The following is a 22383-nucleotide window of genomic DNA, read 5'->3' as shown; positions in this document are numbered from 1 at the left end:
TATTGTAATCAGATACAGTTTTAATAAAATGTACATAAGTTTACAGCTTGAACATTTCTTCATAATGATTACAGAATTACAGATGATCACACCCGGAGTGCAAAACTTGACTCCACCCGATCTGCAAGTCAGAGGTACTTCCAAGACTGCTAAGAACTATGCGGTGCAAACGAAACACCGCTCGTAGGACACGAGTCACAGATTGCTTGTCACAGTTAGCGGAGACCACGGACGCTTCCAGCTCCGGCTTCCCGCTCCGCGCAGAAACAAGGGAGTTTCTTTCACTGCCGGACCCGGCGTGTAGCGATGCTTTACCAGCTGCATCCTACATCGCAGCAAGCACCCTGCCCTCCCCACCCCTGCGAGCCGTTATTTTTCTCCTTGGAGGGGAGGGATCAGGGAACAGTGGATCATCATTATCCCTCTGACTCCACAGGGGAGTATTTCTAGGTGCGTGTGACAGTATTTACCCTACCTATCAATGGAAACTACAGGCCATGGCTTATTTTTAGCTACACTAGCACAGCTGATCAGGTTTCAGGAATGTGTTACAGAACCGGAACAAGATTTCACTGTCAAGATACTACTGTAAAAATGCTTTGGAGTCTTTCGGTGTACTGAAAGGCCTTGATTTTAACACCGTGAGAGAGGAAAAAAAAAACCACAACACAAAAATTCAACTCCCCAACACAAGAGTCTTTGGTGGAAGCTGAGTTAAAGTAACCAATTACCACTTTGGAGTGATTGAGAGTTCAGCAATTAAACAGATCTCATTCATTCTTACTTAAGTCGCACTGAAGACATGCTTCAGGTGCTGGGTGCCATGATTGCTTACACGGGTTCGCTGTTACGAGCTTAATATCGCTTACGTGCTCCACGCATAGTGTGCATTACCAATTGAGTGTGCGCCGGCTTCAAGAGACTACGATTGTAAACTTAATGCCACGTACGACTAGTGCTGAGCCGGCTGGAACGGAGAGGAGATCCGGGGAAAGTCCCGAAAATACTGCAGCAGGATGTGGGAAGTGCAGGTTACCACCGCGGCGGCTGGTCCCATTCCGTGCGCTGTATAAACGTCATGGCAGTGAGGCACAGAGAGCCACGCCAACTAACTGCTTGCTTTTGCTTTTTTTTTTTTTTTTTTTTTTACATGCAGAAACTTTGATTAATCACTTTGAATCACTTTAGGTGCATTCAAGCTGAAGTTGGCAGTGGGTAAGAACCAGTCCCTTTCCCAGCACAAATCTAAGATTGTCACAAGACAGCAGCCCTCGTGCCACATGTGAGGACGCAGGGCAGGTAACAGAATTTACTACAGCTTCAAAAAACAGAGGAAACCAGTGGTTCTGTTCAGAAAACCGACTTCAAAACGCTGCACTGAGGCTATACCAGTCTTATTTCATTAAGACCACTGGTTGTGTGGCAAAGAAAACAATTAACATTATTCTTTCACATTCACAAAAAACAGTAAGCTTCAGAGACCACGGAAATTACATTTCCACTTGCAATTCATCACGTTGAAGCTGCAGTGCTGGCAGGGCAGGGTTAGGAGGAATACTGGCTGGAAGTGGGAAGGATATCAGAGTAACTGGCACTGAAATTCAGTTTTCTGACCATAACCGAACATCCCATTACTTTATAGGTCACGTGCAGAGACACAAACCAGCTGCCTCCACCCCCCAAAAGAGATTTCAAACCATTTCAGCACTAGATGTGGATCATGGGCTTCTTGCTCTTTGTGTAAAGTGCTTGAAGAACAGAAAAGCTGCCAAAATGCTGGAAATTCAGCCTGACCCGACCTGAATGGGGGCTGCGCACAAGCCCGCGCGCCTCGGTGCATTTTCCCTTCCTCCCTGGGCTGGCAGTGCAGGACAGCAAGGTCTGAGCTCCACACCGCTCACCTCCGCCTCGCCGCCACGAACACGCACGCGGGAGGGAAGGGGCGTGAAGGTCCCAGCGTGAAGGAGCGCTAATCCGGCACCAGCTACGTGCCACCTGGACACGGCACTGAAAGAAGTTTCACAGAATTACCCAAAAGCAATTTTTCAAGTAAAAATGAAGGAAAGGAAGGAGAACCTGAATCCAGTTAGCAGAGGTAATACCTTGAACCCACATCTTATACGCAGTACCTGCTCGCTCTGGCAAAGCATCTTCCCTGTTCCGCAGATTCATCCCTGCACGGCCAAGGCCTGACCTCCCTTCCAGCCGCTTCCCAAGAGATTTTAACAGCTCGCGGTCCAATTCAGCCTCCCGGCTGCACGCATGGCCATGACACCGGTTGAGTGTCGAAACAAATCTGGGCCCTGACGCTCAGCCTCCTCGGCATCCCTTGAATTCACAGTTTGCTATGGCAGTTACTCTCGGCATCCCTCGCTGCTCCAATCCAGCACAACTGACTTGGGGGGGGTATGTATTTAAAACAAAACCAACAACCGCCTTTTGGGTACATATTTAAACAGAAAACTCAATGACAACAAAACACAACGAACAACAGCCTCAGCTTTGCTGAAAAAACATCCCAAGGGAAACCCAGACATTTCTTTACAGTACTTCTCTTTTCAAGAGGTGGTGATGGAGGACAGAAGAAAATCCTAAACCACCAGTATGCACCAATATTGCTTAACTTAAGCGCAGCGGAGCAGGGCAGAAGGTTCGCAGCCCCACACAACAGGACCTGGCCTGGGCTTGACACGTCACTATTTGCAAGCAGCTGGGCTGTCTTGCTTTCAAGTATCCTCCCTCCCCACCCCAGGGCTTTAAAGACCTCAGTCTGAGCTTCTCCCTTCCAGGCAATCTCCACGCCGAGCATGTCCAGCAGAACATTTGGCCCATCTCTTTCAACTAGAGATAAGTGGAGGGGAACTGAATTCCAGGAGGGGAAAGGAAACATGGAGCACTCGGTAACTCCTATTTGCAAACTCTTCGCCAGCCAGCTCCTGGCATTCGGGGTTTTTCCATGCATCCTCCCCTTACGCTGCTCGGCTTAAAATTCATCAGCGAGTCAGCCCTGGACTGCGCAATGTTCTGCTGCATTTAAGCAGCCTTCGCGTGCAGCTTCAATATGCCTGCTGCATTCCTTTAACGCTTATTACCTGGACATCGCGCAAAGCTATGTACTGGAGGTGGTGTCAGGTTTTTTTCCCTGCAGAACTAGACTGAAGTCTGTTTTCGGCTGCAGAAGCTCTCCTGGGTGTGACTCCAGTGAGTGAGGCAGAGCTACAGCTGATCCTTCCCTCTCTCTGGGCGACTACTCGCAGTACTTTCTGAGTACAAACACATCAGAAAGCAGGCAGGGCAGGAACCTGCTCTGGATACGACCGGTCCTGATCTCAGCAACCTACCCATTGCTCCAGCATTTCCCCTGCAAATGCCCAAAGAACTCAAAGTCACACACGGGAGACCCCCAAGAGCAAAATGCGTCCCTACCCCTCAGCGCAAGGCTCCGGCTCACAGGATACTGAACAAACTCCGTTGGGAAATGGTCATCGCACGGCTTTTAAGAGACTTGGCCACATGCTACTGGAGTCAGTGGGGATTTTTCTTCCATAGATGTCAAGTCCTTAAAAATGAAACCACCAAATTTGTTTCTTGGGAGACATTCTGCAGTACCGACACCTTTAGGAGGAAGGATTACTGCACCGCAAAGACTTATCCACGACTGGGAGTGCCTATTACTGGGTATTTTGAAAGCCAGTCCACACTTACAAGTAGCCTTTGCAGGTCAGAAACAGCAGATCCAGGACAACTTAGGCAACCAGGCATTTTGCAAAATAAAGATGGGAGGTGTCACTGAAAAGAGGGGAGCAAAGTCTGCTTTGTTCCTGCCCAGCTGCCAGTCCAGGCGATTTCTCCTCCAAACACAATACTGGGATTCACTGCAGCGGTGACCGGACAAAGGACAAGAAGTTGTCTTTCTGTTACGACACAAAGCACAGAAGCAGAGCAAACGTTACCAAAGGAGTGTGAAGGGACTTTGTTCAGCTTCATTCTTAACCAACAGGAAAACAAAAAGGCAGAATTTACAAATACATCAAGTTCTCTGGTAGTGTAAATCACTAACGGACTGCAGCCAATGCTGGATTGCACCAAATGAGGTATGTCGACCAGGACATCTATCGAGTTGTTTGCATAATAAATTTTTCCATAAGGCCTATTTTTAATACTGTAAAACCGCACGGCTCTCTCCTTCACAACACCGTAAGCAAATTTCTGAGTCCTACGCTTTGGCATCAGCCAGGCAGGAAACACACACGTAAAACAAAGCTTTGCCTGATCATTTGATTTTACAAACAGCAGCAACAGGAACAGCCTGACGTTGCTTTGCTGAAGTTCATGCATCTAAGAGTTTGCAAGATGAGTGACTGAAGGCACTGAGTCCTTCCTCCGACTCCTCCGGGCTCCGGCAGAGTTCCACGTGTTACACACCAGAGCGAGCGAAGAAACGCTGCACGCGCGGTACCACGGCTCTGCTCGCACCAGCGCTGCACAAAACCCGGTACCAGACATCGCCCGCACAGCTTCCAACTCCGTGTGCCCACCGCCTACAAACACACACGACGGAATCGCTCCGGAGCCATGGCTGCCGGGTTTGCCGTCACCACCAAGCAGCAGGAATATCCAACCGTGCTCTCCTCCACAAGCCCCCTGATAGGAACGAAGTCCCAGTAACCCTGTAACCTGTGAAATCTCTTCCTTTCCAGAGCACTAGCAAGTCCCGCTTGACTTGCTCTGTCATTAATACACCTTTTAATTCATCTTCTAATGCATTTCCCCAGCAGGAGCAGAAAATACGGAATATTACTGGTTTGGAAAAGCATCTAAAAAATAAATGAGGGGGAAGACAGTGAGAGGAGGAAGGTAAGAAGCAACTGAAAAGGATATGAAGATCCTGAGAGCCAGGCATTCAGACTAACATAACTTAAAATGGTTCAACTATATATCACTGCAAATAGAGTTCTGACCAAAAAATAATTATTATTTTATATATATATATATATATTGCTATGTCATTCATTTTGACTAGGAGGTTCACAGTCCTGGGCGAGGTGGTCCTACAGGAAGCACACCTCCCAGCTCACAGCAGATTAAGGCTTTTGCTTTCCCGCTTTGGAAGGAAAGGGCGCCGAAGCAAAGGGATCCCCGCCGGGCAGCTCCGTAGTCCTGGAAGGCAGAGGGACAACAGAGACAGATCCTGCTATGGCCTGTCTGTTGGTCTGAGAAACCACTTTGTAAGCAGCTATGGGCTTGACTTCGAGACCCTGCCCATCTTCTGGGCTGTAGTGACGGGAATATTTTGACAAGGATTGTGGACGGAAAGGCTTGTTAACCACGGAGCCCAGCACGGCTTCCTGGGGCAGCGTGTGTCCTCCTTGGTTCCTCTCACTGGCAATGCCGCCCTGCTCCTGCACTGCGCCTTTAGAAGGGATATTTTCCTGGGTCTCCACGGCTCTTACGGAAGAGGGATGAAGATTACTTGGCTGAGTAAACCCGGCAGAGGGATACTGAGATCTCGCCAAGGCCGTGGACCCACGCATCGCTGAATCCAGGCTCGGGAACATCGGGTTAGCTCCGTGTTGGACATCGCCTCCTTGACTTAGGAAAACAGGTGGTGCAAACGGTTCCTTAGACATACTTTGGGACGCCAACTCTTCCATGTTTTTCTTTTTAGTGAAAGGGGCTCTCAGAAATACATCTGCTTCTTCCGGATGTCTAAAAGCCACGTTGCCCTTGGAGATAAAAGGAGCTTTGGTAAAGACATCCACCTCATCAGGCACTTTTCTCGAGCTTCGGAAAGGAGCCGTGGCAAAAACATCTGGTTCATTAAAAACCTCCCCAGTGTGCGACTGGAAGGCAGGGAACAGCGTCTCCCCTGCTCTAGACTGGGAAGACTGGGAGTGGGGATCTTCTCTGGAGGCCTCATGTCTTTCCCTGAGCGCAGAGTGCAGGAACCCTGTGCGCAACTTGCAGGTCTCCTCCTCCTCTTCCGAATCCAGCAGTAAAGGCCTGGACCCGCTACAATCCAAAATATCTCCCTCATGGTCTGTCCCCTCTCCTTCGCTGCTGTAGAAGGAGCTGTTGCTTGAAGGACCATCTCTTGTTAAGAAGTCTGACTCTGCGTTGTGCTGCGCTTTCACCTCCAGTATCTCAGGCTGACCCTTGTACAAAGCAAGTCCGTCGCTGCCAGAAGGTCCTTTACAGAGCTCAAGAGCTACAACTGGGAATGGGGCCGGATCCCTCTGCAGACCTAAAAATGCAAGAGAAGAGTGTTACTCAACAAGCTCCATCTCCTTAGTCCTAAATAAGAATGAAAGGTACTTATTACACAAGAAACGTCATGCCGTTCAGATTTACACCACCATCACGCATGGAAAATGGGAAGGAGAGGGAGGGCAAATAAAAGAAAATAAAAATGCCGGGAGGTATTTACAACACACAAACTGACCCACAACTCAACGCTGCCTCACAGCTTGGGGACAACACAGTTTTCAGAAAGAGATGGAAGATGTTTGACACACAAGCGGGCACACCCAGCACTCTCTCAGCACCATTCCTCAAGGTTTTCTCTGCCACCTACGACGACGAGCGCCATCAGAGAGGTTTTCGCTTCGTAACGCTGCTGCCCGGAGTGAGGCTCCAGCAGACAGACAATTGTTGTCATTTTGTTCTGCGCTGTTGCTCGTTGACTGCCCTACAAGCAGATACTTGGCTTGGCATAGCCTCTCTTTCTGCGAGCCACCCCACGGATACGTGGAATCGCGCTCGGGCATGTAAAATACACAGGGATGCCGAACAATAACACACACGTGTCAAGGAATGAAGGTCAGCCTACAGCTTTTAATGACTCCTGGTAACGATAGCAGCATTATTTTAAACCACTGCAAGACAAATGATTTTAAAACAACGGATACCATGACTTCAAATCAAGTATCTAAGATAACCGTAACGACCTGGCTCGCTTCTGCCTTAGCAGGACAAGACAGTGCGGGGAGAGGCTTGTTCTGCTCTGCTCCAGTAGCAAGAGCTCAAGGTGGGGTTGGTTTTGCCTTACGACTCACACAGACAGAACAGAAGATCTCTTACCTTCAGAGAACTACTGGCAGGTTAGGAGTATGTCATTGCACTCATGTAAGCAAGAGGACAGGAAAAAGGACACGAAAACTAAACAGTGTGAATCGCAGGAGGAATGAGGAGGGTGAGGAGGTTGGTTGGTATCCACGGAGCGATGGAGGAGCGAGGTACTAACCGACCCACCCCGCTGCGACAAAACACCCTCGTCGCCCCAGTTAATACTCTGCTCACGTTCACACACCCATCGCAGCCCGCAAGGCACCGTTCTTGATCAAATCTGCGGACGTACGCGAGTTACCCGTTCTCAGTCACTCCTCACAATTAAAGACACCGTAGTCATTCATTAGGCATCAAAATCCGCGTTTATTGGGAAACCATTCACTGAGGTACATTACGCTGCTAAATAAAGACAGTGTAGATACGGTGACATCTTATCAGTTACTCTACAAAAATATGATCTCTCTTTCCTGCAGCCCGTGCTGCCAGTAACGGTTCAACCTCGGATGCAACCCGCAGATTACCGAAGCAGTCCGTCCACGGCGGCGTGTTCCTCCAGGAGGGCGGTTATATATTTACCAGGTATTTTAAGAATACAGGCTGAAGCAGAGCAAGACCGGTTGCCACATCACACAAAGGCCTCTGAATTACCCAGCCCTCACTGCAATACAGCGTACAGGAAAACAAGGGAGGGACAAAGGCATTTTTTGTGGTGAACATCACACCAGTGCAACCCAATGACCCACTTCTCGCAAGAACAGCACAAACAAGTCACTTGATCACAATTTTCTTTCTAAGGAGTTACTTGCCTCAGTCGGTGTTTGTGTTCATGTAAGCGACGACGTTTAGGACAGAGTAAGGGAAGGGCTGACCGGATGTAAGCCGGTTTGCTTAGGACAGGAGCAGCACGCGTCTCTGAACGTGGAGACCTGGCGCAACGCTCTGTTTTCAGAAAAGCGACCTTGTCAATGCTTTCTTGCTCTCTCTGTCCATCATAGCTGAGAAGGGCACCAACGCTTGGAAGCAGTTTTCTCCCTTACTACAGCCAGGATAGAAGCTGTGAATTACTCTGGGAGAAAAAACATGAAGCGATGCTCAGGTAGAAACTTGTTCCGGCTTCAGTTAGGAGCTGGATTCACGCAAAGCTGCTCAGCAATACAGCAAGAAGGGAAGGGCCCTCACAAATTAGAAACAACAAAACCGGACACAGCAAAATTAAAGCACAGCGGGTTACCTGAGAAGTCTGGGGATTTACCGACAAGAGAGGAACACCGTCTACGCTCCCATGTTCTATTTTTCTGATGCTGAAGGAGGAAGACCTGGCTTCCAGGTACCATCCCACAGCAACTGAGCTCAGGCACCTTTTCTTTCCCACGTTCTTGGGTTCCCCCAGTGTTTCCCTTGGCAGAAAGCAAAGGGACTGTGCCAGGAGGAGCTAGGGCAGCATCACTATAACAAGGAAGACAACGTCATGCCAGCATTTCACTTGAGCTAACATCTGGGTGCACATCTAACTAGAAATCTCCTCAATCGTTGTTAATCTCGTGTGTTACAAAAGGTCTGAGCTAGGCTCACACACTGAAATATGCAACCAAACAAAAAAAAAAAACCCAAATCTCTTTGTGTAAAGGCCAGGTTAAAGCTAACGAGACAAGGCCAGCGCATTCCCAGAAGCAGCCACAGCTGCAGGCTTGGCAGATGAACACTTCAGAGGCACGTGCTGCAGAACTTCTAGGGCAACAGAGGATTTCAGCTAGCCAGCGCCGGCGGATGCTTCGGCAGGTCTGAGATCAGAGACCGGCGCGACCGAAGCGCTCGAGGGACGGTTTCACATGAAAAGGCATGGCAGTCTTGTTCCGCGTGACAGCAAAGGAGAGGAAGGGTCACTCCACGAGCTGGAAACAGCACGAGGGTAAAGGACAAATCTCGTGGAACTAAGACAGCGCCTTTCTGTTTGAAGCCCTGCCCAGTCTCCGGCTCCCGTTCACACCAAGGGCAGGCGATGCAAGAGGCCTGAGAAGATACGGGCAGATGGTTTGCACGAATCAACACACAAAGCACCCACCACGCCTCGTGCAAAGAGGCCTCTTGCAGAGGCAGCATTTCCTAACATCTGCCTGTGCCAAGGCGGACTTTTCTGTCTGAAATCTGAGCGTTTAGAGATAAGATTTCTCCCGAACCCTGTAAAACATTTGTGTCGAATTCTTTTATTCCAGGGTCAAATAGACATACTAAAGAAACAATTCCCCAACTATACTCAGGCGCCCTTTTTGCAGGGAGAATTTTAGTAATAAAAAACACCGAATCACTTGGCACCTCAGGAATGCACCCTGCATGACGAAAAGACCATTTATCCCTGAGCTCCAGCTCAGATGGATTTCCCCCGTCTTCTAAGGAAAATGGTGTGCTGAGGTGGGAAAGTACCGAAGCAGCCAACGGGAAAGCTGGCAAACGTTTACTCTCCCTATTGCAGGGGGCTGCAAGGAGGCAGAGCAGTCACCAAGACGATGATCTCATTTCTGGAGCGGAGCCCAAAACAAGAAAGTCAGGGGAGACAGAGGCATTCCTAGAGTCTGAAGCTGCTTTTCACTGAATGACTCTCCTGATTCCATCAAGCCAAGGTCAGGAAGGTCTCAACACACGGTAACAGGCAGCTACAGATCAGCACAATTACTAGTATGCAAGATTACTGGTTTGGCATTTTAAAAGGGGCAAAAGATTTCTTTCCTTCGCTCCTGAAATGGTGGAGTTTTTTCCCTTGCGTTCTGATTCCTCGAATCAATATCATGAAATGACAAAACTCCCCCACCCAGTGCTCTCAGCGAGGAGGGACCAAAGCAGAACACCAAAGGTCACCATCACCACGACTGTGTCACCGGACAGCAACTGGGACAGCGGAATCACGTGTTTCTGCCCAAAGTCATCACACAGTGGCGGACGTGGGACCAGATCCAAGGTCTTTCGGCTGCAGACAATAAGAATTTCATGTTCTAGCTTTGGCATACTCGTGCAGTCATTTGCAGCGTGCTGAACACACCAACCGCACTCGCCGTATTCCAGCGGTTCCGAACAAGACCGACCAACTGGGGGCTGACAGCACCGTTTGCTTTTCCCCTCGCTTGCGCTGCGCACAAACCAAGCGTTACATATGCCGGTCGGTTTTAGGATGCAATCTTAAAACACAAGGTGAGCTTCTAGGGGTTGAACTCCCTCCAGCGAGGGCAGAGCACGAGCCTCCCACGTCAGTAACGTCCTTAAAACACCCCCAGCTGAGCAGCCCACCCGTCCTCCCCAGAACAACTGGACCCTGCGCTCCCGTGCGTGGGCACGGCTGTCCCCAGAGCACAGCTTCTTTCAGCTACAGAAACAGACTACACAGGAACAAAAAATACACCCAGAGAAACCCCTTTCTTCTTTTCTTCCCCCCCCAACCAACTCTGAGTTTCCTGCTGGAGCGGTGCAGTTCTACGTGCGGCGCCCGCACAGCTCAGCAGGGCAGCCACGGGGACTCCTCTCACCCCGGTGCTGGTGACCGAGCTGGCCAGTAAGCCTCACTCACATCCCATTCACTCCTGCGGAGTTCCCAAACTAGAAAATGTATTGGCTGAAGAGAAAATACCTTACTGCATACGGACTCGCACACACCTGGGATGCTACTGCAGCACGCTACATGCTTGATGTTTTCTGTAGTCAGAGGCCCACATGCTCCACATTTTATTTTTGCTTGGATACCCCAAAAAAACGTGCTGAACTTTGGTCTGAGTCGCATCTGAACTTTCACTGTAATAACATTTTTTTAAATCCATTTTTAAATAAGGTGAGTTTGGAAAGTCATTGGAGGCAATATCCTGCAAGCTTTCAGGCTGAAGAATGCCATCATCATTCATCTACAAGCAGCCCCCTCTAAAAATAATTTTGCCCTACACACAGATTCACTCAAGCTGCCATTTGCTTGGGGTAAACGGGCTGTTAGAGGATGCAGAAGATTGGCCACAAAGCCACCCGTGCCAAGACCCTTCCACCCATCTCAGAGTTCTCCAGCAGGTTGCACAGTTCTCTGAATTGTGGGTGCAGCACTTGTGCTCCTCCAGTTAAAAGATGAACTGGGGACATTTCCAAAGGCAGCAGCAGTTCAAAACCCAAGCCAAGCCCCCTCGGAGTAAGCGAGAACCAACATCAAAGTTCCAACTATTCCATTGAACATCCTGCCACCCCAAACCCAGAGTTTATTCTTGCACGCAAAGCACAACCTTGCCTTGAAAGGCAACCGCTCCGTGTACTGGCTGCGTTTGTAGTATCTATCAGGAGGATCCATCAAAACGCAACTCTACGCGGAGCTCCAGCCTGTCAGGGCAGAAGGGCTCCTCTGTCACCCTGGCATGAACGAAGAGCGCGTACCGGGCAGAGAGGAGCATCACTCTGCTGTGATTTTCCTGACTGTACGTTTGTATTCTGTTACTTAACACCACCTGACTCTACAACCCTCAAAAGGTGACAGAAACTTCTCCCATGGCTTCAAACAAGGCTGCAACCACAGCTATAGGAGAGAATCATTCTTACACCCTTTTGGGAACGCTGGGTACCAAACTTCTCCCGTGGGCACTGGATGAAAGTTCAATTTGTCCTTCACAGCAGCAGCTTTCACCCAAACCCTCACCTTCTGAGCAGCATCCAACCACCAGCCCAACACCTGCAGAGCACGCACCTTTTTCGGAGAGCTTAAAATTAATCCCCAATACCCCCCCATTTCATCTCTCTTGCCTTTTCCACTCATTTCACAAATAAGTGGTGAGTAGTTTCTGATGGAGGAGGTCGAGATAATAGACACCTCTCAAAATGTATGCGTCCATTGTATCGTATTTCCCACCCAGATCGGTGAAGAGCTACTTGAGAAAGCAATAAAATAAACATTCACATCTGCTTATTTAATGGCATTATTAACATCCCAGTGCATTTATAATTTTTCCAGAACCCTTGAACAAGCGCCATTAGATTTAAAATCTTAAACATTCTTTAAAAGTACTTTAATTCACAGAAATCTTTGTTTCTAATATACAGTAGATGGTTACTTTTTAAAATCCATTCTCTTTTCATATAATCTCAGTATCTGACTATACAATAACTTTCTATCTATAGCGTCTTCACGTTTTCCAGTCCAGCTCGCCTGTGCTTTAGGAATATAAAACAAAAAAATAATAAAGTTCTATCCACAATTTTACTAAGGTCATTTCCATAGTTCTCAAGTAAAGCTTCTCTCGGAAAGTGCAGTATACACATGTAATGATACAACACACTTAAGCAATACTTTTATTATTAAGTGTAGGTTTTAAAAGAAGAGTAATGTCGAGCAGACACAATCGATGGCAGGACTATTTACAGAATTTGTTAAACTAAGTGTTGGGGTGGGGGAGCAGCGGAGAGGCCGGAGATAGGAAAGGAGCAGTCACAAACTTGATTTCTTTCCTTCTTAGCGAGAGGCCGGCACGTATTTCAGTCGTTCGTACTTTCACACGTGGGAAACTGCACTTTTACTACTACAGCTACATACACATACACAAGGTTAGCAGTAAGCTAGTAATTATTCCACTACGGAGGAAGAGTCCTTCTGCTCAGAGAGGGCTTTCGAACACAAGATAGAAATTCCGGACTTCGTGACCGTAAGCCAATGGAAACAAGTGCAGCGTATCCAGCTAGCCGACAAACTAAGCGTGTGAAGGGGAAAAGAAAAGGTAAAACCCACCAGGTTGTAGCAGCGCTTATTTCAAACCATCTGAAGCAAGCGCGTGCTTGTTCCGCAAAGGCTGAAGAGTGGAATAACGTCCACAGTCGCCTTTCAGCTGCTGAAACAAATGGTTCCGTACTGAACTGGTTTGCACTATACGCAGTCACAAGAGAAAACGGGGAACCCAGAACAGATACCAGATGCTGGACTAAAACCAGGATTAAAAATAGACAAACAACCGTAGGACAATTTGTTTCGTACACAATTTACAGGAGGTTGGGGGCATTTTCTTTTTTTTCCAGTCAAACACATAAAAGAAGTCACAGAAGATACGTCTGCTGCTGCCACAATGCCCTTTTCATCCAAAAAAAGGTGAACAAAACGCTAGCCACAGCCATACTCACACGTGTTTGGTTCAAAACCACATCATATTTCACTTAGGGTCATTTTTGCAGCTTTAACAATCTGGTTTGGTCTTTTTTCTTTTTTTTTTTTTTTTTCCTGTTATTCCCCTTCCCCGAGGAAGCGCAGTTCACTCACAAGCAGGATTGTTAAACAGCAAACCATTAGCTGGGGGCAGGCTGGAAAACTCTTCATACGCACCGTCACCAGAGGTACCAGGCAAGACTACTTCAGAGGAATTCAGTGCCTTCGCCTCCTCTGAAGCACACTGGCAATTTGGAAACATCAGCTCTCCTAACCTGGATTCTGCAGGAGAGGGACATCCTGACCGGTTTCACCCGTCCCCTTCCTCCTGCCCATTCACCAGAAAACAGGAACCAAACAAAACCCAAACCCCAAAACACAAACGCAAAGATCGAAACACAGCTGTTCACGCGCTTCTCTAAGGAGAAAGGAGCCTGTTGTAGGCAGGGGTCACACACCAACTACGATTATCTAACTCATGAGTCAGGCTTTCCACGGCGCTACGCGTACATCTCAGCAGGGCACTAGGGCCGGTGCTCCCTTTAGACACCGGCTAGCAGAGACAGGTGCAGGAGGAACCACAATGGGTTTTCACCAGTTTTAGAGAGGACTACCTGGAGAACCGAGACAGAATCTTTGCCAGGGCACGGGAAGACAGGGAGAAAGGTGGGTGACTGTCTCCTGTTGGCAGATTTGTTTTTCTTTTAATTAAAGGAAAAAAAAAAAAAAAGCAGCCCAAAAGAACCACAACTGAAGGTAAGTCTTCTGGAAATGGAAACAGAGGATTAGGTACGTTACAGAAACTGCGTCTGCTACTGTGTCACTGCTACAGGTCTATGAGCTGATCCACCAGCAGTAAAGACCTGGCTATGTTGGGAAGACTGGACTCAGAGCTTCCACTGTTGTTTCTAGAATGCCCACCTGAAAGTGTGAGAGATAGGAATTCAGTATTGAACAGGACACACACACACGACAGTTTCAGATGTTCAAGAGCAAGCAAGCAAGAAAAAAAGTCAAAGCAAAACAGAAAATTTCCTCAAGCTCTTCTCATTACTTGCATCATGATAGCAACAGCATTCCCCTGCTTGCTCCTCCACCCTCTCCCCGCCCCCCAACCCAGCTCGCTAGACTTGCGTGGAAAAACATCACGACAGCCAACAAATCTCTACAAACCATTGCTTTTTCCCAAGGTTTACACCCAAGCTGCAGAATTCTGTCCTTACTAAAGCGTCTATACAGCAATTACAAGAATTCCCACAACCTACAGAAAGGACTGTTCAAAGTTTTAAATCCTGAAAATCTGTTTCAAGAGCATCTTTGAGTTGCAGGCTACTTCAAGGAGAGTTGAGCTGGCATGGGGCTTTCTAAGCTGGTGCCTTGCTACTGAAGGAAAGACGCTGCTCTTCATGCCAGGCAGCCTATCTTGGCCCAGCTTTGGTAGAAAGCCTCTCTGGCTTTTAGCAGGAGCAGTTTCTAATGTCTGAGACCTTTTTTAATGAGTGTCAGGCTTTGAACGCTAGCATTAGATGCAGAGCAGGCACACAGCACACTCCCGCTGGAAACAAGAACGGGAGCTGGGGCAGTCAAAAAAAGCTCTATGATCAAACTGAAAAAAAAATTAAAAGGGAGCCCTGGAGTATGTCTGTAAAGCTACACTGGCACAGCGAAAGCTGTAATCAAAACTTTTCAATGGTGTGACTGCGGAGAGGACCCACTTGACTGACCAGGCTGCAAAGCGCCGCCTCCGTCAGTCCCGCAAGAGCTACAAAACGCAGCACTGGGATTTACTGTAAGGAAACGGTGTTGCTGCTAGACTTAACCCTACGTCAGCCTGAAACTGTTTGCAAAGATCACGTTAGCGCGATCAAGGTGACAGGAATGCTGTAAAATGAGAAACCTGCCAGTCTCTGTCCTCAGGGGACTCTGACTGCTCACAGCTCCTCAAAGGAGGTGGGCAGCATCTCCCAGACTTCTCACGTTCAGCTCCCACAAGCACCTTTGAAAGACTTCAGTCAGAAGTGGAAAAACCTCACTTTCAGGAGTTTCAGAGTTATAAAGGATTATCATCATCTCCCTTTCTTGTGCCTCATACCACGTTAACTTATAAGTCAAAGGAGCTCCTTCCATTGGCTTGAGAAGTGGAGAACGCGGGAGAACGCGGTTCTCCTTTGCACTTTGCGCACAGAGGTGTCTGTGCGCCCTCCCTGGCAGACTGGTAGAAGTTACTTAATGGGATCTAAAGACGCTTGCGTGCCTGTTATGTTTTTGGACATGCAGTCTTCCCACAAAGAGAACCTAGAGACATTTCAGGGCCAATGTAAATCAGAGAAGGACTAAGCTCACTAAATACTACAGTGACAGTATCTCACAGCTCACAATTTGAATTACTTCACACGTGCTGCAGCACCACTGCTTTCCTTCCCTTTTTCACTCCCGAATCCTGGCTTACCTTGTGAATTTTTGGATATCAACACTGGAATTGGGTCAAACTCATCTTCTGTCACTTTTTCAGAGCCCTCAGGAGCATCAAAGCCTGATATCAGGTTAGTATCTTCTGCAGCGTAAAGGAGAAACAGAGGCAAAGAGGCAAAGACAGCAGAGAAGGCTGGTTAGAATTGCTGAAGTGTTAGAACATCTTTATGTTTTCAGAGACAGGGTTTAGAAGCAGGAGTTTCATTTAAAAGGTGAAAAAAGTTGGTAAGTCTTTGGTAAAGGCGGCAAGAAGTAAGAGAGCCAATTAAATACAGAAGCAGAGGGAAACAAACCAAAACCAAGCCAAAACCCAAGCCAAGTCGTGAGAACCCCAATAGAATTTGGTCAATGGGAAGGTCGGACAATCGGCAGAGTTCAAAACCGTGGTAAAAGCCTGGGGCTTCAGCTCCCAAGGACTGCAGGTATTCTCTGTCATCATCCAGTGGCTGCCAGATCCCAGTACAGTCTGAGAGCACAGTCTGGCCCTCCAGCCACTAGCTCTCACGCAAAGACAAGGGCTGGGGGGGCGGGAAATACACATAGAAGAAATTCCAGTCATCTACCTGAGACAAAACCCCTGAGCTTTCACCTGCAGTGATAAAACAAAGTGCAATGCGAAGTCGTATTTCCCAGGAGTTTAAATGCCTGAAGACGTAACTAGATACCGCAGGATATTTTTTGAAGGCCTCTAGAGCGGTTCTGGCACGTAATTCCAGATTTCAAACCACGTCAGCTGCAGTTAGACACTTGGTGGGAGGCACTTTCAACAATCCCCGCAGCAGATGAGACGTTTCTCTGCCTCATCAGGCAATTACGCACCTTTAGGGACTTGTGCGCTCTCGCTGTGCATCACCACTTGTTACTTTAGACACCTAAAAACACCTTCCAGAACCCGGTCCTCAATTAATACCTGAAATATTTCTGAATGCCTAGCAAGGACATGTACAAGTCGCTGGTTTCCAAGGAGCGGGAACATTCCTGTTTGACTCCTCTCGAGAATAAAAGCTCTTTAGCTAAAGCTGACAAATACGCTAACAGCTTTTGAGTGAGATGATGCAAGAAACCACTTGGAAATACACTGTCCTCTGGAGGGTGAGACCCAGGAAAAACCCACAGAGTTTATAGCAGACTAGCCTGTCAAGTGTCAAAAACACAAAGATGTTTCATCTTAACAGAAGCTCTTATCTTGCCATCGCTCTGTGTCTGGAGTCATTGATCTGTGGCTCTTCTCAACCTGCCTGGGAGCCTTTGCCAGCATCCCGTTTCCATTTCGATCTCACGTCACGTGTACGTACAATCGCTCGCAGCTCTAGGGTTTGCCGAACAAGGATCTCCCGAAGGAGCGCTGCTCAACTGCGGCCGAGCATCCCTCTCCGGGCAGAACTCCTTCAGCAGCATCTGAGCTCACTTTAGTGACTACGTACCACCCTAAGTAGAAGAATTCTCCCGTCTCACACACACGCAGCTTGGTGCTGCATTCTGCAAACGCAAATTAAGGAATCCTGAAGGCCGAGCAAAAATTCGGCGGCCAGAAAACAGCCTGCTAAAGCACAAAGGAAAGGATGCTACGGCGCGGCTGGAGCACCAAGCCGTGGTCAGACCACGGCTGCTTTTTCCAGTCCTCCTGATCCTGCTGAGGACTTGCAGCATTGCAGTCCCACGGGCTGATTATACCCGCGGACGGCAGCATCTGCCCCGTGGGTGCTTTACATCACCTAGGCCAGGACTGGAGAAAAAAAGCACACAAAAAAGATTGAGGCAGATGTACAGTACAGAGCTATAAAAGCAGGGTTTGAAATAACGCCACAAATGAGTTTGAGATTTTAATATTTTGCTGCACACTGCACACCCCCTCGTTTTCCTCGTCAAACGTGAGCCTCTCTCATCCCAGAGGGAACAGCAGGGCAGCCTGGGAGAAGCCACACAGGAATTGATTCACTTTCTCATTGTCACACCAGCAACGTTTTGGCTTTGCTGCGTTCCAGCCACGGAGCAATAACTGCTCGACATACATTTCAAGCCATTTACGCAAAATAAAGTGGCATGGAAGGGTATTACAGCAACGAGCAATTAGAACAACTGCTTGCTTAAACCCAAAAGCTCTATGAAAAACACAAACTCATTCTCAAGTGCCATCGAGTGTAAAAATTGATTACAGACTGTTTTTACAGCGATTCCTCTGAGGACAGATCATTTCCTGTTGCTATAGGGATACTTACCGAAGGAGCTAGGCAAAACCCACAGCCAAGGGGCACCAGCAGTTACCAGCTGTGCTCTGGGCCTCTCTTTGAGGCAATAAACGGCATGGAAAGCTTGGTCCTCCCTCCCACCTGGGTGGATGTGTGCTACCTAAAATTCACTACAAGCCTGGCTGATGTGAGAGTCATCCGCTAACATCTGGCCTTGTCCCACGGGACGCGGCACTGCTCACAACTGCTTTAGCCCGTAACTGGGATGTGCCAGAGCAGAGCAGGAAGAGTTCACCATGCCAAGTCACGCTCCAGCTCAGAGCTCGTTGACCTCACCAGTGCCCCGCTCCAGCCACACTGCGTGGCGAGGGCCCAGGGTTCAACGGGATGCTCTGCAGCTTGGGGCGGGGGAAGCCATCTGAGCCAGGGCCCTCTGCTCTTGCTTGTTTGTGGAAAGAGAGCAGAACTCTGACCACTGCACGGGATTTCCACACAAGCTCAAACACTGACGTACTGCAAGGCCTGGCCTGCAGCTCTTGGGAACCACCACACGTGGTCTGCTTCTCTTCTTCAGCTCTGCTTTTTTTTGTGTGTGTTGCCATGAAACTGCTCCATTTTTCAGTTGGATATTGCACTTAGACTTTCGTTCACATTTGCTGTGACACTGCAGTTTGAATCAAGGACCTTCTCCTGATAACCTCCAAAAAATAAAACATCCTCCAGATCTGAGAAAGCTGAGTCACATGCCTCGGACACTAACAAGCCAAAATAAAAAAAAAAATACTCTTATTTCAAAAACCTGTGACACCAGTGTAGATGGTTATGAGGCTCCCTTCTAGAATTAATGACGCAGCGTAAAAGCAGGTCTTAAATCCCACGTGCACAAAGCCAAACCAGCATGCATTCACTCACAAACCTGAGGAAGGGCTGCAGAAAAGCTCGTGCTTTGATCCTGCCATGTCCCTCTGCTGTATCCCTTTCACGGAAGGGGACACCCGTCGTGACAAACCTCGCCTTTACAGTCAAGCCGAATACTTTTATCTGTATTTTTACCTTAGTACTTCAGTGTGCACTCCAAGTTTCACCAGTGTGGGAAGAAAACAAAACAATGGCTTGGGGCGGGGGCAGGGGGGGAACAACCGAAAGACCACCACCAGAACATGAGTCAGAGCATTGTGAAACCGGTATCAGCTTCACTTCACGACAGCTACAGACGGCGCCCCAGGACTGATCGGGAGTTAGAGACAAAGACAGTTTACCTTTGTGAGGCTGAGCTGCGAAAGTGACAGGAGCAAACTCATCCAAGAGGTCAGCAGCAGGGTTAGAAAGCAGAGAACAGTCAAGCAGAGAGTCTTCCCCAGTGAGAGAGTCTGAGTCCAGGTTAGCGTCCAAGGGCCGCGGGGGAGCATTAAACAGGACACAAACACGTTAAGCTCACATTCTCACATCCCTGCTCCCGTCCCCTTAGCGTACAGCACAAAAGCTACCTTTTTTGGTGATGGAAAACATTCCTCGCTGCTCTGCAGTGCGGGCAGAGGGATTCCCAACACCGTTAGCAGCACGCAACACTCTCTGGGGCTGGCTGCCCTCTCAAGCCCACTACACAACAACGAAATCCCGCACAAGGGACAGGTTAAAGTAGGGGGAGAGAGGGGAGCGTGCGGAGGGAAAGAGTTGCAGGATTCTGGTAAAACTAAGCACACTGGCTATTTCACAAGAGACCTCCGAAAAGATCTCGAGTCCATCTGCTGCAAAAGCGGCCAGATCGAGGCCTTCACGGTAAGAAAGGGACATGAATGGCTTACCACCACACCCCAATGGAACAGAAAATAAAGAAACAAACAAACATACAAAAATCAGTGACTGCTCCAGGTTTCAAAAGCACTTCACTGGAGCAACACTCTGGCACCTACAGCTCTGTGACGGCGGGCTGAAGGAACACTGTACCGTTCTTCACAAGGAGACAAGGAACATTGACCTTCAAGGAACCACGCGGAATCCACTCACAAGACACACAAGCAAGGCCAGTTTACACCAGTGGGAAAGCGGTGAGGGAACAGATGCCTACGTTCCGGCAGACAGCACTTTCCGATTTACACAGCCCACACCGGCACGACGCACCCCCGCCCCCCAGCGCCCTCCTGCCTCACCAACCTGTTCTGTTGGAGGCAACCGACTCAGCCTGCGACACAAGGCGTTGGGGCAACGGAGCCTCCAGGCCCGGTATGAGACTCTCGACGGCTACGTCAGGTTTTCCTTTCCAAACGCGCAGCACACAAGAGCAGAGAAGAAGCCAGAGGTTAGTTTGCACGACACAGCACGAGTAGGAACTATGGCGGTGGCTGCCTGAATCCTTTAGTGAGCCTTTAACACGGGGCAGCAACAAGTCTGAAGCTAAACCAAGGTTAATTGAATCACGAAGGCAGATTGTGACACACTGCTGTTTGTAGGGTTTGAGTTTTTCTGTGGTTTATTTACCTATTTTTATTTGTGTAAGCCCCATTTGAAATGCCCAGAGGGTGGAACGGGAGGTTAATAACGCCTGCCCTCAGCTGCGCAGAAGGCCCAGGGCTGGGTTAATCACAACAAGGTTCTGCAAGGTCCTTTCCCAGCAAATGGAAAACTCTGACCTTTAACGAGTCCCCTCGCGTTAGGAGGGGTGGACCATTAAATACCTGCTGTGGAGCCCTTAGCACATTCCCAGTTAAGCTTGTAAAAAGCCAAGCTGTGGGATATTTTTTTTCCTTTTGAGTGCCCGGTAGAGCAAAGAGGTGATTAAGTTTTGGAACTCAATGTCTTATTGAGGGCAGCAGCCCTCAGGATCGTCTAATGCTGATACTAAAGGAGGTGGCTAAAGGCTGTATGGAAAGTATGGTTTTTATAGAAACCATAAAGGAAGGGGGAGGGACACGGGAGATAACTGTCACAGCCACACCATGCCTATTGGGGTCTCCTCCTCAAGGACCAACATCACCCTAGTGACCAAGAAGTTAAATTAAAGAACAAGGATGCACTCAGATGCTAGGACCAAAAAATGGGCCAGCTGGTCAGCCTAAGGGAGAGTAACGAATGTTTCTGTTTGCACAGCAGTGCGTGTGTCTGGTCTGCAGAGTCGTGACCTAGGAGCACTCAGCGAACTGCCAGAAGTTGCAAGAGGAAGAGAAAGCCGTACTGTTAAGGTGACTCAGCACCACAAAGGTGACCCAACACCACGAGGGTTGCTGGCAGCTAACTGCAGCCTGCAATTATCAGTCTTTAGTACATCTGGCAAGTAGATCAAAATAGGATTTTGCAACACGCTGAAATCAGCCTAGAGCCTCTTGCATCTGGGCTCATTGCAATCCGGCACGGTTATTCTCAACGTGTGCCCCAGGTCAGAAGCAATGCTGTCCTCCTCCTCCCGCCGAGGGTCAACGGAGAGACAGACGGGCTCAGTGCCTGGGCCGTGGTTACACGTGAAGCCTTTAGCAGAAATGGAGTCAATTAACTCAATTAACTCTCTTCTACTAAGACCAGAAGAACACCCAGCGCACAACCACGCCATGTTACGGTGCCAAATCAGTAAGCCTAGATTTTAAACGCAAATACCAAATCTTCGCTGTTCAGATGCTAGTCTCACGGGGAGGAGGCAGATGTGCCTCAGCAAATTCCATAACTCCCTGTCACATTGTGACACCAGCATCAGCGAGTGCTTTGAGAGTTTGCATGCGGGACAAGACATGCCATGTCAGGCAGAGGGGAGGAGGCGCCCTGCGTTTATTTTTACCATTCACAGCGTCTGACGTGCTACCGAAGGGGTCAGCGAGAGGCAGGATATCAGGGAGCAGAAGCGCAGTCTCAGGAGATTTGAGTCCCTCAATCAGTTTTTCTGGGTTAAGCAGGAAAAGGAAGAAGGTAGGCAGAGAAAAAAAAAAAAGCAAGAAAAAAAAAAAAGACAAGACAACATTAATCAGTGCTCAATTCAGTGGCTCATAGTCCAGCGTGTCAGGCTCAGAAGAGCATCTGCACGATTCTGGGTGTAAGTTACACAACCCCTTAGAGAGATTAGAGCACAGCCATTCACTCCTACCCAAAGCTTAACATGACCCACTGAAAATCAAATTTAAAAAAAAAGAAAAGAAAACCCAACTTGCAGTTTTTCCCTTCTCACCTTCCTGTGCTGGGACGTCTTTGTTAGCGTTTGTATAACGAGAAGACGTGATCAGAAGCCCAAGGCGCTAGAGCCAGGTATACACCACCTGTTAATGTGCTCAAGAATGGAATACCCACAGCCTTCGGGAGCTTAGCAAAACCAGAAAACACGGAGACACTACCGGGCCAGACATCAGAACTTGCCCTTGGGTTAAACAGCCATCTAGTTACCAATTAATTATTGCAGCTATCAGGTTTCTCAGACACATCACTCTCAGCAGGACAGCTCCTGTGGCTCCCATTATCCTTCACACAAAGAAAGTCAGACAGCCTGAGCAAAAAGTTAATCTCAATTATTAATCTGGTGGATGAGTGATT

At 48.5% G+C, this 22383-nt stretch overlaps 1 protein-coding gene across 16 annotated transcripts in view; it reads right to left on the bottom strand.

The window, feature by feature from the left end:
- Positions 1 to 22383, bottom strand: part of AAK1 (AP2 associated kinase 1) — a 79965-nt gene continuing 57582 nt past the window's right edge. For 11 of the 16 annotated variants that reach the window (XM_086768013.1, XM_086768017.1, XM_086768016.1 and 8 more), the window contains one exon: positions 1 to 6244. In XM_086768013.1, the coding sequence (XP_086624139.1) occupies positions 5085 to 6244 (1160 nt within the window). In that variant the 3' untranslated portion in view covers positions 1 to 5084. Of the gene's footprint in view, positions 6245 to 11969; positions 14135 to 15662; positions 15768 to 19133; positions 19245 to 20028; positions 20131 to 21640; positions 21743 to 22383 lie in introns of those variants that run through there. The other 5 variants (XM_086768022.1, XM_086768023.1, XM_086768027.1 and 2 more) reach the window with 4 other exon arrangements.

The sequence above is a fragment of the Chlamydotis macqueenii genome, chromosome 27 (genome assembly GCF_036417535.1).
Source record: "Chlamydotis macqueenii isolate bChlMac1 chromosome 27, bChlMac1.mat, whole genome shotgun sequence".
Classification (NCBI taxonomy): Eukaryota; Metazoa; Chordata; class Aves; order Otidiformes; family Otididae; genus Chlamydotis; species Chlamydotis macqueenii.
Note: the sequence above shows the minus strand (reverse complement) of the source record. Positions and strands in the feature narration are given on the sequence as shown.